Source organism: Austrofundulus limnaeus, unplaced genomic scaffold (assembly GCF_001266775.1).
Source record: "Austrofundulus limnaeus strain Quisiro unplaced genomic scaffold, Austrofundulus_limnaeus-1.0 Scaffold425, whole genome shotgun sequence".
In the NCBI taxonomy this organism is placed as follows: domain Eukaryota; kingdom Metazoa; phylum Chordata; class Actinopteri; order Cyprinodontiformes; family Rivulidae; genus Austrofundulus; species Austrofundulus limnaeus.
The window spans coordinates 79,104-95,668 of record NW_013952827.1 but is presented as its reverse complement, the minus strand read 5'-3'; the positions used below and the strand labels follow the sequence as shown (position 1 = coordinate 95,668).

At 39.5% G+C, this 16,565-nt stretch overlaps 2 protein-coding genes across 6 annotated transcripts in view; both read left to right on the top strand.

Annotated features, from left to right (window-relative positions):
* The first annotated feature begins 2,003 nt into the window (after positions 1 to 2,003).
* Positions 2,004 to 9,803, top strand: LOC106529172 (gamma-enolase). Of its 2 annotated transcripts, none has more exons than XM_014024523.1 (13): positions 2,004 to 2,102; positions 2,636 to 2,721; positions 2,802 to 2,897; positions 2,989 to 3,047; positions 4,883 to 4,952; positions 5,055 to 5,188; positions 6,589 to 6,811; positions 6,917 to 7,114; positions 7,509 to 7,585; positions 8,747 to 8,871; positions 8,955 to 9,063; positions 9,270 to 9,328; positions 9,454 to 9,803. In XM_014024523.1, exons 2-13 carry the CDS (start codon positions 2,637 to 2,639, stop codon positions 9,521 to 9,523), a joined length of 1,305 nt encoding a protein of 434 aa, XP_013879977.1. In that variant the 5' UTR covers positions 2,004 to 2,102; position 2,636; the 3' UTR covers positions 9,524 to 9,803. The 2 variants fall into 2 exon arrangements, with proteins under 2 accessions (XP_013879977.1, XP_013879978.1); XM_014024524.1 differs by lacking the exon at positions 2,004 to 2,102 and adding an exon at positions 2,199 to 2,288.
* Positions 9,804 to 10,899: 1,096 nt separating this feature from the next.
* Positions 10,900 to 16,565, top strand: part of atn1 (atrophin 1) — an 18,188-nt gene continuing 12,522 nt past the window's right edge. For 3 of the 4 annotated variants that reach the window (XM_014024500.1, XM_014024502.1, XM_014024499.1), the window contains exons 1-3: positions 10,901 to 11,290; positions 14,246 to 14,362; positions 16,082 to 16,183. In XM_014024500.1, the coding sequence (XP_013879954.1) occupies positions 14,336 to 14,362; positions 16,082 to 16,183 (129 nt within the window). In that variant the 5' untranslated portion in view covers positions 10,901 to 11,290; positions 14,246 to 14,335. Of the gene's footprint in view, positions 11,291 to 14,245; positions 14,363 to 16,081; positions 16,184 to 16,565 lie in introns of all 4 variants that reach the window. The other variant, XM_014024503.1, reaches the window with a different exon arrangement.

Genomic DNA, 16,565 nt, shown 5'->3' with positions numbered 1-16,565 from the left:
TAAAAATCAATAAAAAAAAATACTTACTGTGTGTGTGGTGAGCTAAATGAGCTCTTCCTTGCTACGACCTCCCGCTCTGTTCCGTTCTTCTTCTTTGTGATTTTATTCAAAACTGCATTAAGCAACCACTACGACTCATCAGCGCCCCCTTTGACTAGGAGTGTAAATTACAGACTAAGCAACACAGGAACTGGATGCTTCCAGGCAACATCAAACATACATAAACTACACTAATAAAATAATAAATACATACATTCTGCCTTTATGTCTTAATATCTGTCAGGCCTTTAGAGGAGGTTTTAGACCATTTGTCCACAGTGTCATTGTTGCTAGTTTGTTTTTGTTTGCTATTTTGTTGAAACATTAAAAATAAGGCAAATTAATTAGTTTTCATTTATCACTGCTTATTCACCAGCAAATAGTTCATATCAATCAAATACCATAGTTAATTATAGGCCTACTCAAAAATACCAAGAATATGGTGTTACACTAATTCAACACATTAGAGTTAGTAGAACTTTCTTAAAAAATTATACTTTTGACTATTGATTATATTTACTTAATTTCAACATTGGGGTTTAAAGTGTACATGTCACAGATGCAGTACTATTGGTTAAATGTAAATAATTACTGGGAAATATGTATGAAATGATACTGCATTAAAAACTAACAAAAACATTTGGAAACATAATTTTCCTGTCATTAGTGTTCTTATGTAAGAGGTGTCTAATTTTGTGGTACCTGGTGAAATGAAAAACAAAACAAAACAAAAAAGAAATCATACTTCTCTTAGTTTGAAGCGTACTACAATTAAATACATATTTAAAATATATTGCAGTACAGCATGCAGCATACTTGGGATAAATCTATTTTTAATTGACTTAAAGTGTATTAGTTTAACAATGTACTCCCACAAAGTTAGCGCAAAATAGTGTTTATAAAGAGCTTAATAAATACATTTTAAATTAATAGTCTATAATGGTGTTTAAAATATGCTAATATTTGAGCATACTCATTAAAAGTTTATTTAAGCATGTATTTATTACAAATTTATTTTAAGTATAATTTTAAAGAGTATGTTAAAGCACAACAGAATATTTTTAATACACTTGCAGTAAGCATGTTAGAAATATAAATGTACAACAAGCATACCATGAATTTGCGCATACTTCTTTTTTACCCAGGGACCTCTGCTTGCTTTTGAATTTTCAAAGTAAGAGAGAAAGTGTTCCAACCAGTTATTTTAGATGATCCAAGGTCCAAACTAAAACATGGAGGTGATAAGTCTTTTGGTGTTCCCCTCTTTATAAATGTACCACAGAAACTGGGTGGGTTCTGGTGTGAGTTTCTGCATTTTATTTTGTTTTTACTTGTCCTTTTGATATTTAATTGTGTTCCCTTGTTTTTACTGTTTTACCTTTTTGCTTGTATTCTTATGTGCTACATAAATAAGCTGACATAGTCATTTTTGATCCAAACTGCAGAGAGCCACTGCAGAGAGACCAAAGAGCCACACGTGGCCCTGGAGCCACAGTTTGCAGACCCCTGTTGTAATTCAGCATTTGACATCCGAGCTGCGTAGGTGAACAGAACAGCCAATAGGGACTGTTCCCATTTTTAGACAAACCACTCAGTTCAGACCTCCTGCTGTGCCTCTGTGTCTTTAATTACATCCTTCGCTCGTTTGAAACGCCACCTTCCTTCCACCTGTCTCCATAGATCTGTTCCCCAACAAGACAGTCCACTTTGAGCTGTCTTTGCAGAGATTTAGCTTATAATGTTGTGATGTTTCTCTAAATTAGATTTTAGTTTTTAGCAGAAATACAGACACAGTTCCTGTGAGGAACTTGCACTGAAGTGATGAAGTCTTTTTTCAAGCTGTTTGTGGAGATTTGAACGATCTCCTGCAWCCTCACTGACATCAGGAATCTGTGCATCTTCAGCCGTGCCATTCCATCTTTCTTTTCTCTCCTGCTCCCTCCATCTTCCAGTGACTCACTCCCCCTCCCCACCATTGTGTCATCATACCCTTTCCTCCTCCTCCTCTTCTCTTTTGCTCCCTCTCATTTGCTCTCACGCCACCAGGATCAAACGCACGGCAGGTAATGCAAAAGGAAAAAAAAAAAGATTGATCTATTTCTTCTTCCATCCCTGTGAGCCTCCTCATCCTCATCCTTCTCGCCTCCTTTGCCTCATTGTCTTCTGTCTCATCTCCTCCGTTATGCTCCACGTTCTCAGTCACTGCCTGAGACAGCACAGAAATTAAACTGGCTTCAGGGCTGAAAGAGGTTGGCAGGAGATTTTTTTTCTTTTTTAAATAGGAATGTATTCTTTGATTTATGTTTCCAGCTCTCGGTTTGTGTGACTGTTAGAGAGAGAGCTTCATCCCAGAGGATCCAAAAGGCTGCGTCACTGTAATGACAGTGTGTGTTTAGGGTGCAGTGAGATGCAGTATTATCATTTTATTTGATTAAGGGTTATTTTACGTCTTTCATTTTCATGTCCATCTGTTTTTAGAGCTGAAGTAGGATGGAAGGTTTTTCTGTTCAAAAAAGGACTCATTGTTTGCTGTAAAAACAGTAAAAACCAGGCTGATTTCTTTTAATTTTATTTATATATTTTGTGTCTTCTACAGGATGTCCATAGTGAATATTGTTGCCAGGGAGATCCTGGACTCCAGGGGAAACCCCACTGTGGAAGTAGATCTGCATACATCCAAAGGTCACTATATATAAAAAAATAACTTCCTCTTTATTGTTCACCTTTCTCTTTGTCATTTACACACGTTTGTTATAATTTAGGTCTGTTCAGGGCGGCAGTGCCCAGTGGTGCTTCAACGGGCATCTATGAGGCTCTGGAGCTCCGAGATGGGGACAAGACTCGCTACAAGGGCAAAGGTTGATGAGACAAACCTCTGTTTTATTATTATTGTCCAACAAAATGTGCACCAACTCCCCACAGCCCATTGTTTGATTTTTTTTCTTTAAGGTGTGACCAAGGCTGTCGCTCACATCAATGACACTCTCGGCCCTGCTCTCATCGAATCTGTGAGTTTCTGAAATTTAGACTTTGGGTCATCTCATGTGAGGAGATGGCAGAGTTATAGTCGTGTTAGTCAAACTGCCATGTGCAACCTTGTGTGATGTTGCTAAACGGCACACTCAGAATATATTTTCTGAATGACTCTCAGCTACCACCACATTAAGTTTTAGCTGCATCCCTGTAAAACTGAGTTACAGTCATTTGTGTGTTGGCTAATGTCGATTAGTTGCTGGAGCTATCTAGAAATGGATTGACTCCAAAGGTGAATCAGGTGTAGACATACATCCTAAGATTACTTTCTGAATGTTTCGTTAATGACCGTTCAGTGGTACATGAGATATTTTGCAGTGTTGTATAAAGTACCACAAAGTGATACTTGAATAAAAGTGCAAGTATCTTATCATAAAATTACTTTGGTAAAAAGTTAAAGTCTCCTTGTTATGGAAATATTTATTTAACAAAAACAGAAATACGTGGTCCAAGAATGAAGGTACTCCATGGAATGATCTGCTGAGTTTTATTACAACAACAGGAACACAGAGAACCTAGAGCCATCTGACTGTCCCCCTGCTCTGCTTCTGCTTCCCTTGAGGCAGTTGAGGCCTCATATATACTGTTTAACAAACAGTATTATGTCATATTAATAAAGCAAGATTTCATCCTAAGGAAATGCTAGGTCAAGGGGAAACACAAAGGTAAACACAAGTGATATCTAAGAATGATTGTTGTTAGCAGATCTTGTTCTGGTTATAAACATTGATAAACAGCATGTCATGAAAACAACCTAGGTCATTAAAGTATGTCATGAATTACTGGCTTAAAAGTAAAAATATTATTTCGTTACAGTCTTCTCTAAGAATATTACTTGAGTAAAAGCCTTAAAGTATCTGATTTATTTTGTACTTAAGTATCAAAAGTAAAATTCTTGCATAAAATGCACTTGAGTATTAAAAGTAAAAGTACTGAGTAAAAATGAGAGGCTAGTTTTTCCAAATACATTTTTTAAAGGCATGCAGCTGTGATGGATTGTGTACAATATGTGTCAGAATGGTATATATTTATACTTCTGACCACAATTAAATTCAAAGGAACTGTTTATCAGGATAAATTTATGAGCCGGTATGAAATAGGAGTAATGACTTTCTACTTCTTACATTTTTTAATGTAGGGAAAGTACAATTCTACTTAAGTACAGTAACAAAGTATTTGTACTTAGTTACTTTACAACCCTGATATTTTGCTAACAGTGTTGACTCCAACAGTTAATGCTGAGGGTTTTAATCAAAGACATTGTGCAATGTGGATTACTGTGTTGTTAATGACTCTCAGCTGCGACTTCAGTAAATTTTAGGGAAAATATCTATGAAACTGATTGATTTATAGCCATTTCTGTGTGTTCTAAAGTGAGTTGGCTGTGGCGGACATTTTGAATTTGGTTGGCTCCAAAGGTTAACCAGTTGTAGAGGTACACCCAGATATTATCTACTGTAAATTTAATTAAAATCCATTTAGTGGTTATTTTGACAAAAGTCAAAATTTTAAAGAAAGAGCTTACATAATCTGTTAGCCCTCACAATATGTTTTAGGGATTACGCTTACCTACTATCAGACCAAACTCTATTTTGATTAATCTAAATTTGACTGAGTTTTGAGGCAGTTTTGTGTTTTTGAAGGTCAGCTGGATGTGGCAGCCATCTTGAATCAATTTGGCTCTAAATGTTAGTAGTTGCTTTTAATACATGGACTGTTTTATACAAGTTTCTTTGATCCAGTGTTTCGTGACAAATGTTGTTAACAAACAGACACCAGTGACAGATGAGACATTTTGCTTCTCCTGCAGGGAATCAGTGTTCTGGAGCAGGAGAAACTGGACAACATGATGATTGAAATGGACGGCACCGACAACAAATGTGAGCCTGCGTGTTGCGTTCAGATACAGATTGGTGCTGACGTGCTCCTGCTCCAGCTGCATCCATGTGTTATAAGATGCTGCCTCTGTTGTTTCCTCCCAGCTAAGTTTGGGGCCAATTCTATTCTCGGAGTGTCGCTGGCTGTATGCAAAGCTGGAGCGGAGGAGAAAGGCGTCCCCTTGTACCGTCACATCGCTGACCTGGCAGGAAACGGAGAACTGGTTCTTCCAGTTCCAGTAAGGTTTTACTTTCAGTTTTATTTAGAGACAAATGCATCTTACTATGGAAGATTAGGGCCACAGAGCAAAAAATAACTAAAAAAATTTCCTGTGTTCTGATTTTTTTTCCTCGGATCTCTGAGATTGAAATCAGAACTCAGGATTTTTTTTCTTTTTTCTTTTCAGTCTATGGCCCCAAACACAGAATTCTGACTATTTCCCCCTCAGAATTCTGGCTTTAAAGGAGACCAATTATGGGTCCTAGAAATTTTTATGGTATGTCCGTGGGCTTTCCAGACCATGTTCATTCAATTTAATGCACAAAATAATTCTCAGATAATAAAATTTCCCATTTTCTAGTTCTGCCTGCTCTGACTTCCGTTCAGAACAAGCTGTTTATGTTAATGAGCTCTGTTGGTAACGCCCTCCAAAAATCTGTTGACATTAACTCCGCCCTCCAAAGCCAGCGTTTACATTAGCATGGCTAGTAATAGCAGAAGCTCCGTTGTACAACCATGAGATCCAGAGGCAGAGTCGTGGTCTCAGCTTCTTCTTTTTTTCTCTCCTCTGTTCTGCGCTCACTCTGCATGCTGTTACCAGAGCAGGGAGCAGCAGCGGTCAAAATACCTCAGAAACACGAACAAATAGGCTTTAACAAGGCTTTACTAAGCTAAACAATAGAGGTACATGAGAAAACATGTTCATAACGAATGACAATAAATAATGAAATTGTGTCTGTGCTGGTCTCAAACCCTGGTCTCCCACTCTCTGATCCAACACTCTACCCATTGCCCTATTGGAGGCCTGTTGTGAAATGAGCTGCGCATTGCACAACAATCGTGATGGTTTTTTTTATACTGAGGAGGAGGAGCTTCACCCGGGGGTTGTTAGGTAAGGGGCTGAACGCAGGTTCCAGTGGGTTGTCGTACGGCTTGTGACATCACAAAATGACGGAAGTATAAAACTTGTTGTTAATATACAATAAAAATACATTTGCTTACAGTAAATATCCCCCTGGGTGCATTTTTTTGGTCCCAGGACTTTTTTAAAGAAGTACGTACCCAAAGTTGAGTAAAAATACCTTTAAAAAGTGAATTTTGCATAATAGGTCCCCTTTAAGTCTACGGATAATGATCAGGGCCATTAAAAAAGTTCTGCCTCTTTGATCAGAATTTAAGAATTTTGTGATTAAAGTAAGAATTAAGCCTCAGAATTCATCATTCACATGGGCATGATTACCAATTAACCTAACATGCATGATTTTGGTCTGTGGGAGAAAACCAAAGAACCCAGAGAGTTCTGGTGTTGTTCCTGAGAGGCCACAGCTGTTACCACTGCACCACCATGCCGCCTCAGTTTCCAAACAGAAACATTTAAACATAAACACCTTTTCCTCTTATTTGCTTCCATTTTTTTAGGCCTTTAACGTAATCAATGGGGGCTCTCATGCTGGGAACAGACTGGCTATGCAGGAATTCATGGTCCTCCCTGTCGGCGCAGAGTCTTTCCGTGATGCTCTGCGTGTCGGGGCAGAGCTCTACCAGACACTTCGAAGCGTCATTAAGGAGAAATATGGTCAGGATGCTACAAATGTGGGAGATGAAGGAGGGTTTGCTCCTAACATACAAGAGAACAGTGAAGGTGAGGCAGTGCAAACCATCGAAAAACCAAAAAAAGAACAAAATGTCCCTCTCCCCTGTTTCTTCACATAGCCTAGTCCTACATCATTTTCTTCTTTTCTGTCAGCCTTGGAGCTGATAAAGACAGCCATCGAGAAAGCGGGCTTCACAGATAAAGTGGTGATTGGGATGGACGTCGCTGCCTCCGAGTTCTTCAGTGAGGATAAATACGACCTGGACTTCAAGTCTCCTCCCAACGCTGCCCGCAACATCAGCGCAGAGGAGCTGGCCAGCATCTACCAGGGCTTCATTAAGAACTATCCAGGTGTGTGTTTGTGTGTTTGTGTGTGTGTGGGGGGTAGAGTTTACTGGTCACTGCAGCTTTTTATGCAGTGTTGCTGCGTCACACCAAACAGACACACCAGTCTCTTTTTTTTAGCAGCGACACGCTTTCGTCTCGACCTTTTAGAAGGAGCTGAAAGAGGAACAGGTCTCTGGAGAGAGCCTGCTCTCTCCTCTTTGACACATACGTCTGATGTTCTGCTGATGTGCGACAAGCAGAGAGGCTTGTTATCTGGTCACAAACACAGACTGCTTGTCAAGTGTGCATCTGTCTATAATGTCTGAGGAGACTTTGCTGTAAATGTCAGTGAGGCTTGTTTAGTAGCAGGTTGTATTTGACTCAGTCGTGTTAAATGACTCCATTCTCTGTCTTTAAGTCGTGTCTATTGAAGATCCGTTTGACCAGGACGACTGGCCTGCTTGGTCTCAGTTCACAGCCTCAGTGGGCATCCAGGTGAGGCGGGACAAAATGTTGTTTTACTAGAACTGAATTAAACAGGTTATCCTTAGAGTCACTTATCATCTCATGGAGGCAGGCAAGATTTTTAATTAGAGATTTTTATAAAAAAATATTTGAATGGATTACTGAGCTTCAGCAAAAGTCTTTGATTGATAAATTATTTTAAAAGTCCTTAGATCAAATAATAAAATTGCAGTGTGAATGCTGCAGAGTGCTGAATCACTAACTTTACTGATGAGGCTAAAACTAAAGCTAAACAAAGCAAAGCCAAAAGAATCAAAATCTTAGCTGAAAGCTAAATGTATCAAAAGGCAAATCTAAACTTGTAATAAAGCAGTTAAAAGTAGCATAATGCTTACTAAACGTTGCAAAATGGCAACTTAAAATAAAAAAAAAAACCAAGGCATTGGCTAAAAGCAGTGAAGTGTTAGCTAAAAGCTAAAAGTAGAAATAAGCTAGTTAAAAGTAACAAAAGGCTAGATAAAGCCTAAATGAAAAAATACCACCTGAAAGAAGTTGCAAAATGATAGATAACAGACAATAGTAGCAAAAGACTAGCTAAAAGTAGCAAAAATCTAGCTGAAGGCTAAAAGTAAAAATGACTTACTAAAAGCTTAAACCTGCACAATGACAGCTAGAAGCTAAAAGTTTGACTAAAAGCACCAATGAGTCAGCTATGGGCTAGATTAAAGTAGCAAAAGTGCTATAGATACAATGAGCAACATTCAGCTAAAAGCTAAATGATCAAGAGTAGCTTAAAATTTTAAGTTGCAGAAAGGCAAAGAAGCTAAAAGTAGCAAAAAATTATCCGTAGGTTTGTGTTTGCTACTTTTAATTACGTAATCAGCAGTGTCAAGAGACAGTTTTCATTCCAATTAACTTCCCAAGGGAAGAAAATTGTTGTCCAATTTCTGAATGCAAACTAAAACAAACATTTCAGTCAAAAGTCTCTGTAGGTTTTGATGATATTTTCAACAAATTTGCAGTTTTTTTGTTGCCAATATTGTTATCATATTGATTTTTTTCTTCCTCTTTGTTTTTATTTAAGTCATGCAGTGACCATGTGCAAATTTGTCTGATTAAGTTAAAATCAGAGTGATATTTACCAGTGTGGCCGTTTTTTCTGGGCTGTTCTGAAACTTTGCCGTATCTCAGGTGGTTGGAGATGATCTTACTGTGACAAACCCACGCAGGATACAACGAGCTGTGGAGGAGAAGGCCTGCAACTGTTTGCTACTCAAAGTCAACCAAATCGGATCTGTGACGGAGGCCATCAAAGCGTATGTTGTTGTTGTTGTTGTTGTTACATAAACTAAAACATGTGCCCTTGACATATGGAGGAGTTCCTGTTTGCTGTTCTCAGGTGTAAACTGGCCCAGGAGAATGGCTGGGGGGTGATGGTCAGCCATCGCTCAGGTGAAACAGAGGATACTTTCATAGCTGACCTGGTGGTTGGTCTTTGCACTGGACAGGTAACACACAGCATCGAGGCGGCTCATTTAATGCAGTTTTTAAGGACGTAAAAGGCTATTTTCTTATGGTTTTATATTAGTCAAATCCAAATAAAAATCATTTTAACATGTTTTATGTTTATCCTCAAAGGACAAAACATTGCAGTCATTTTTAATCTTGTCTCAAGTGCAAATATATAATTATTTAATATTTTATGCCTCTTCAGATCAAAACTGGAGCTCCATGTCGATCTGAGCGTCTGGCAAAATACAATCAGCTCATGAGGTGTGTTTTTACTGCATAGACTAAATATTTATAAACAAAAGAATACTTAAATAAGACACTTGAAAAATATATTTTTGTCTTATTTTACATGTTTTGTTTCCCTCCTCACCTTGTCTTCCTCTCAGGATTGAAGAAGAGTTAGGAGACCAAGCCCACTTTGCAGGACACAACTTCCGCAACCCCAGTGTCCTTTGAGCACTGTAAACAAGGAAGTCAAATGCTGTTAAATATAGATGGTTATAACTGCTCTTAAGGATGCCAAAAAGACACAAATCAATGAGTCATGAAGTAAATTAAACATACATAAAATACTCTATAGCTGGAATATATTGATCTAATATCTCTTTGTGTGTTCCCTGATACGTCTTATTGTGTTTTTTGTGTTCTGTTGTTTCGTCTCGTTCCTGTTCCACAGTTGTTACTTTGTCCATTTAACTGAATAAATAAACCAATACTGTATATGTCTCACACTAAATAAAACTCTCTTTGTGTTCATTATAAAAACAATTGCATACAGCGCATGTAACTTCACTGCAGGTCAAAATTTAAAATAAATTAATCTTTTGAGTTTTTTATTTGTGTTTTAAATAAAAGTAAACTTTTTTGTTTCTGACCTGTTACAGTTTTTTTGCTTGGTTTCCAAACCCTTACATAAAAATGTAAAAGAAAAAAAACACTAAAAGGCTAATTCAATACAGATATACAGTAAATCAGTGTTGTATCTGAACATCACAGACTACTTTTTAGTTTTAAGTTAGTTTAGTTCTAATCAGTTTCATGTTTTATCTCAAACCACCATTTTTACAGACTTTTATTGTTTTAATTCCTTAATTTCTTCTAAAACGTAATTTTAGTTAAAACTTTATTTTTATCATTCCAATAACAAAATGAACCAAAAACTACTCAAGGCCTTTTTTTTTTATTTTCTTAAATTTCTTGTCTTTACGCGGACTCGCCAGGAGAGGGCGCACGAGAGAACTGCCGCCTCTGCTGAGCTCGTGCAGCARCCGTGAAGAGGAGGCTGGACGGAGCGGCGCGCGTGCGCACTGTGCCCAATCTCCGGACGGGGTTGCCACAGTTACCACACAATAGGAGCCGGGACAGGGGGCTGTGTGAAGGGGGAGAGGGGAGGAGCAGGGGGAGGAGGAGGTGGTCTGCAGAGCCGCTCGACTGGACACACCGCAGCCGAGTCGGAGCTGCCGAACACGGGAAGGGGGGGGAAATGTTTTAGTCGTGTTTTTATATTTGTTCGGTTTCAAATAACGACATGAAAATGATCCTTTACTTGCTGTAAATCTGGTTTCTTTTGTATTTTCGATGAGTTCAGCACAAATATCTATTCCGTGTGTTTCCCCTCACATCTGTGGGGTTTGACTGCGGGTTCAGCCCGAGCAGAGAGGCTCTCCTTACAGTAAAGGTGACTCTGAAGGGAGCACAGAGACCCTCCCTTTTCAGAGTTTTGGCCCTCACTCTGCGCCTCTCTTTCTCCCTGCAACACAACTCCCCCCACCTCCTCCTCTTGTCTCCCCCTCCCTCTCTCTCCTTATGCAAATCACGCCCTCACCACTCTCCCTTTCCCTCACCCGACGTGCATCCCTCTCAGGCTCAAATATTTTGACTGTAAGCCTGAAGAAGAGGGGAGGTTTAAAAAAAAAAGGAGAAAAAGTGCAAGTCGTCTCAGAAGAAGAAGAAGACGGGGGGAGGTGGGGTGGAGGCATCAATTTGTAGCCTTCACTTGGCACCCCTGGTTTTTTCCCCCTCAGCAAAGGAAGGAATAGAAAAAAAATCTGCGTTATTGTTATGATCGGCTGCAATATGAGCCAGCGCGAGCCCGTGTTGTTGACAGACGCCGCGGCTCCGAGGCGCGCGTGTCAGYGTGCAACATAAAACGAGAAGAGGAGAAACGGGAGGAGAAAGGGAAGGAGTGAGAGTGGAAGAACGCATCGTTGGATGTTTTTATAGGTAAGGAGGAAAATGGACTCTTCTCTCTCTGTGTGTGTGTGTGTGTGTGTGAGAGTGTGTAGCCACGTTTGTGCTCACCCCCCTGCCATCTTTTACCCCCTTTCTTTGTGCGCTAATCAACATATTCTGCGTTRTTGTTAAGGCTGAATTATATCCTGTAAGGTTCATGTTAGGAGGGTCTCTGCACGAAGCGCATCCATTACGTTCAGCCGGGGGGAGACGGGGAGAAGAAGGGGGGGAGAGAGGGGAGGGAATTCGCCATTCTGAATCATCACCTTTTTTTTCCCCTTCTCTTTTTTTAAACGTGCATCACTCAAAAACCCGGGGCTCTGCGTGCACAGGCATCCAGCCTCGCGCACGACCTGAGCTCCGCCGTCTGTCCGCCGGTCGCCCCGCCTGCCTGCGCGTGCACCCGGAGCTTTTTTTTTTTTTTTTTCCCCAGGAAGAAAAGGAGAAGAAGAAGAAGCAGGACGGAGTGGTTGCGGCGTCCTGTTCGCTGGTGATGTAAGCAGAGGCTCTGCATGCTGCTGCTGCTGCTTTGCATCACATGCGGAGAGGTTGTTTCGTGATGCATGTGCGCGAGGAGAAGAGCAGCTGCTGSTGCTGTTTGACTGCCCAGCGGGCCGCAGGCAGGCGGGCGGGCCCGCTACCTGCCACCTGTAACTGATGCATTGCATTGTGTGGTAGCCCCGCACTGAACGTGTCTGCTCCAGGGAGTCAGAGCTGCACACATGCTACTTTTTTTTATCGCCCGCCTTCTCAAACTGAAGGCGGACGATAGTGTTTTTGCTGGCGTCTGCGTCAGCGCGTGTCTGTTATCAAAATATCTCGCGAACCCTTGGGCGGATTTTMATGAAACTTTCAGGAAATAATCCCTGGATTTGCTTCTACAACTGATTGATATTTGTAGCCAGTCCMATTTAAGTTGGTCGCCACAGCCAACTGATCTTAGAAAACACAYAAATGGCTACAATTCGGTTAATTTTTCAGATGTTGAGCTTAAATTTGGTGTGGTAGTAGTTGAGAGTCATCCCCATTGCATTATCTAAGGGCTGACAGATAGTGTAAGATCTTTTCAAAAATTTTGCCATTAACTGCACGAAGTCAATTTTTGTCTGTTAGCAAAATATCTCATAAGCCACTGATTGGAGTTTAATCAAACTTTCAGTAAATATTTGTTGGATTTACATTTACAACTCTTTAGCTTTTTGAGTCAGTCCAATTCAAGWTGGCCACCAAAGCCAAGTGAATTTAGAAAAWACATAAATGGCTTTAATTCAGTCAGTTTTACAGATATTGATTTAAAGTTTGGTGTGGTGGTAGCTGAGTCATTCACAAACTCCAAATGGTTCTCATTGCAATAGATCTTTGCTTAAAACTTTGCCATTAACTGTTGGAGTCAACCCTGTTTATCTGTTTGCAAAATATCTCATGAACCATTGATTTCATTGCAACTTTCAAATACTTGGATGACCTTCTGCAACTGACCAACTACTGTTGTCAACTTAATTCAAGATAACTGCTGCAGGCAATCAACATTAGCTATGCAAAATTATTGTAACTCAGTCAGTGATGCAGATATTGAACTACAATTTACTGTGGTATTAGCTGTGCATTTTCCTGACACGTACTTTGAATGCAATATGTTTTTGCTTAATAAATGTTTAACTTAACCATGATTGTTGGGTAGCTAAACATTTTACAAACCACTAACTGAATTTTAATTACACTTTTCAGATTAATGTTTGGAGTCAGCTCAATTTAAAGATGTTCACCACAGCTAATACACATTAGCATTCACAAAAAATGTCGGAAAGTCAGTCAGTTTTACAAATAAATTTGACACGATAGTAGCTGAGGTCATGAGCGCAACGTCTCGTGATGCTGCATGAAATAATTGTTACGGTTTGACTAAAATGACTACAACTCAGTCATTTGTTTACATAACTGAGTTAGATTAAACTCTGGGATGGCAGGTTGTGAGAAATGTGCATTCCTTTAAGAAATCCTTTCATTTTATGTAGTTTTTTAAGGATTTATAAGTTAATCTTGAATCTTTTTACAGCACATTGAACAAATGAACTAATAACCAGTAGTGGAGCTGGAGCTGCATTTTTCTTTTAATGTAAGCATATTTCCCTACAGTATACTCTATTCTTTCCACCCTACAATATGCACTATTTTTAACCTCATTCAATATACATGAGACACTTTTTTTCCAACTTAACGACACATGAACGAACGAGTGAATGGATGAGTGGACTGGACAAGCCTTGTGAGTAGGCCTACCTACTGTTCATTGCCAGACACAACGACATGGATGAAGAAGCTTGACATTGTTCACTTCCCTAATGGCTTGCTGAATAAATAAACATGTGATTCTTCTGGCCATAACCAGGTCATGAGGGTTAACCACAAGTGGCTGTGGGTTGTTGTAGGGAAGGTGGAAGCAGAAAGGAGGGGGTAGTGTGGCTCTTTCCCTCAAGATGTTTACTGGAGTCGATATGWCTTCTGCAGACTGTGTTTTCCACCCCCAAAAAGTGAATCTTACCTTAATTTGCGTGTTGTAGCTTCGTTCGAGTGGTGCATTCTGACAACAGGAGTGGGTTAATTATGTTCCGGTTGCTGCTGAGGTGAAAGCAGAGGATAGAGAGGAGGCTGTTGAGAGTGAGGGTGAAGAGCAGTTGTGCCTGTACAGTGTGGAGCATGCGGGGAATTTAAATGCATGCTGCTGTTGTGCTTTTCAGCCGTACACTCAGATGTTTTTTCAAAATGTCACAAATTCCTGAACTCTGCTCTCGGCGCAGATCGCAAATGACATGGATCAGCACTGAACTCTTTCATGATGTGTTTGTGTGTTTTTTTTTTTTTTTTTTTTTTTTTTTTGTGAAACAGTTCTCAGGAGGATTTTTGTGCAGACTGAGTGATGCCTTTCTCTCTTGTGCTTCTTCACAGGTTTTGGTAGCTCTCTCGGTAAACAACTGGGATCCAGTTCAGTTCCTGCGATGGCTCCTGTCGTAAAATGGATGTCATAAGAAAGAAATAATGAAAACAAGGACGCACAAAGAATCGGTATGCCTTGAGGCTTTTGTCTGCTTGTTATAGCGTTGTTAGAGGTTGCATTACCTGTCTAATTCTTCTGACTACATCATAATTAGATCAGAATCGGACAATTCTTTTAAATAACCATTTTCACAAAGAAGTTCAGGATTTATTTGGTTGACGRAGTCAGTAATGGCTTCGAAAACAAATTTGGTGTTTAATTGAATTCACAGTTGATGTAATGTTACTTTGCTTACTGTTCCTGCATTGTTCTGTCTTCACKTTGTTATTGCTGCCTAATGCAGAGAGGTTTCTCATGAATCCCTGAATTAAATTTTCATAAAGTAATCAGTGGATGTAGCCCTACAACTGATTAACGTTTGTAGTCAACCTGATTCAAGATGACTGCCACAGCTAATTAACCTTAGCCAACACAAAAACGGCTACATCTCAATGAAATTTTACAGATATTTAGCAAACCTTGGTGTGATTGTAGCTCACAGTCATTTTACAACACATACTCTAAAAGATCATGTGAGATCTTACAGCATCACATAAGATTTTGCAGAATGTTATTTTCAAAGAGGGCCATAGGCAAGTTTTCAGGCGGCATCCCTTGTGCAATTTTCTAAATCTCAGAGACAATTTACACCCTTTCRCATTCCAAATTAAATAGTTTTGTCGTTGATATTATTTTTTTTATCTTGAGAAACCAGGTTGTCCAATTAAAACAGTTAATATAATCARTTTGAAACAGAAGTCCACCTCATACCTGCCAACATCTGCTGACAGCAATGAGGGACACCTGTTCATGTTAACCAGCAGCTGTGGACTGAAGCAGTTCTAGGGGGCTCCAGGGTTATAATGCCCTGGAAAGATTTTGTGAAAAATCTACCCAAAACTATGTATTTTCCAACCATTTTTAGAGTATTTTACTAAATTAGTCTTCATAAARCATAAAATCAGTTTTTTATGAAAGTAGAACAATGAAAACCAGACTTTAACCCAAACATTATCTGAGATCATAACTGAAACTTTCGTTATTCCTTATTTGTATTTACACACTGAGCACCAGTATTTAGTCTTGACTGCATCATGTGATACTTTTATCACGAAACATCCTCTGCACCATAACATCTCATGTAGCAACAAAGCAGCAGAGAAACCCACATCTTTAGTTAAATGAGTTACAACATCTAATTTCCCTCTGGGATCAAGATCAATACAGTATTTTTGAATTGAATTGAATTGAACAAGTTACATTCATAAGTCTGAGTAACCAGTGATTTTTCTACAGACTAAATCAACTGTACTCTGCTAAAAGGTTATAAAAAAGTTTCATCCCTCATTTATGGTGCCCCTTAAATGGAAGGTGCCCTTAGTGCTTGCCTATACTGCCTATGCCATGGATCAGCCCGGTTTTCAAGGTGTGTTTAAAATAGAAATAACTCAACATAAGATGATTGTAGTCTAAAACACTGGCATGGAAGGCAGGTGATATTCATTCTATCAATGAATATTAAGCTTATATATATATATATATATATATATATATAATGTTTCTTCTTTCATTTTTTGCATGCTTATGTTTTGCTTGAAACTGAATTACTCTTCTTTAGTTTAAATGAACTCTGTTGTCATGTCAGTCAACATGTGCCCATATTCCCCCCTCTTTATGCTCTCCATTTTCTTCCCTTTCAACACTTTTCACCACCTGCCACGTTTTCTTCATTCGCTGGACTTTTGCAGATGCCCATGCGCAGTGGGCGACGGAGGGGTGCAAGTGAGGAGAGAAGGGGTAGACGCCCGCACGCCAGCCCCACTCGCACTGAACGCAACGACAGACAGACGGTTAGAGATCTTCTCTTTTGACATTTTTGTATTTTTGTTTTTACCTCTAGCTTTCTGTGGCTTAGTTTCGTTGGTGCATGAATATCTAAAAGTCATGAACAATAAAGGTTGTGGGGTTCAGTGTGTGTGCTGTCAGCGTATGAGTCATCAGCATGAGTTCTGCAGACATTCTCTTCCAGTGTGAGAAGAGTTCGAGTCCCATGTTGTTTACCTCTCGCACATTGAAATTTTTGGGGATCTGTGTTGGAACTAGATGCTGTGTGTGTGTGTGTGTGTGTGTGTGTGTGTGTGTGTGTGTGTGTGTGTGTGAGAGTGTGTAGCCACGTTTGTGCTCACCCCCCTGCCATCTTTTACCCCCTTTCTTTGTGCGCTAATCAACATA

Excerpts from the sequence above, each read along its gene's own strand:
- LOC106529172 (XM_014024523.1), top strand. The coding sequence starts at position 2,637 with ATGTCCATAGTGAATATTGTTGCCAGGGAGATCCTGGACTCCAGGGGA. Across the intron at positions 7,115-7,508 it reads CTTCATTAAGAACTATCCAG|TCGTGTCTATTGAAGATCCG; the intron begins GTGTGTGTTTGT and ends TCTGTCTTTAAG. Across the intron at positions 9,329-9,453 it reads AAATACAATCAGCTCATGAG|GATTGAAGAAGAGTTAGGAG; the intron begins GTGTGTTTTTAC and ends TCTTCCTCTCAG.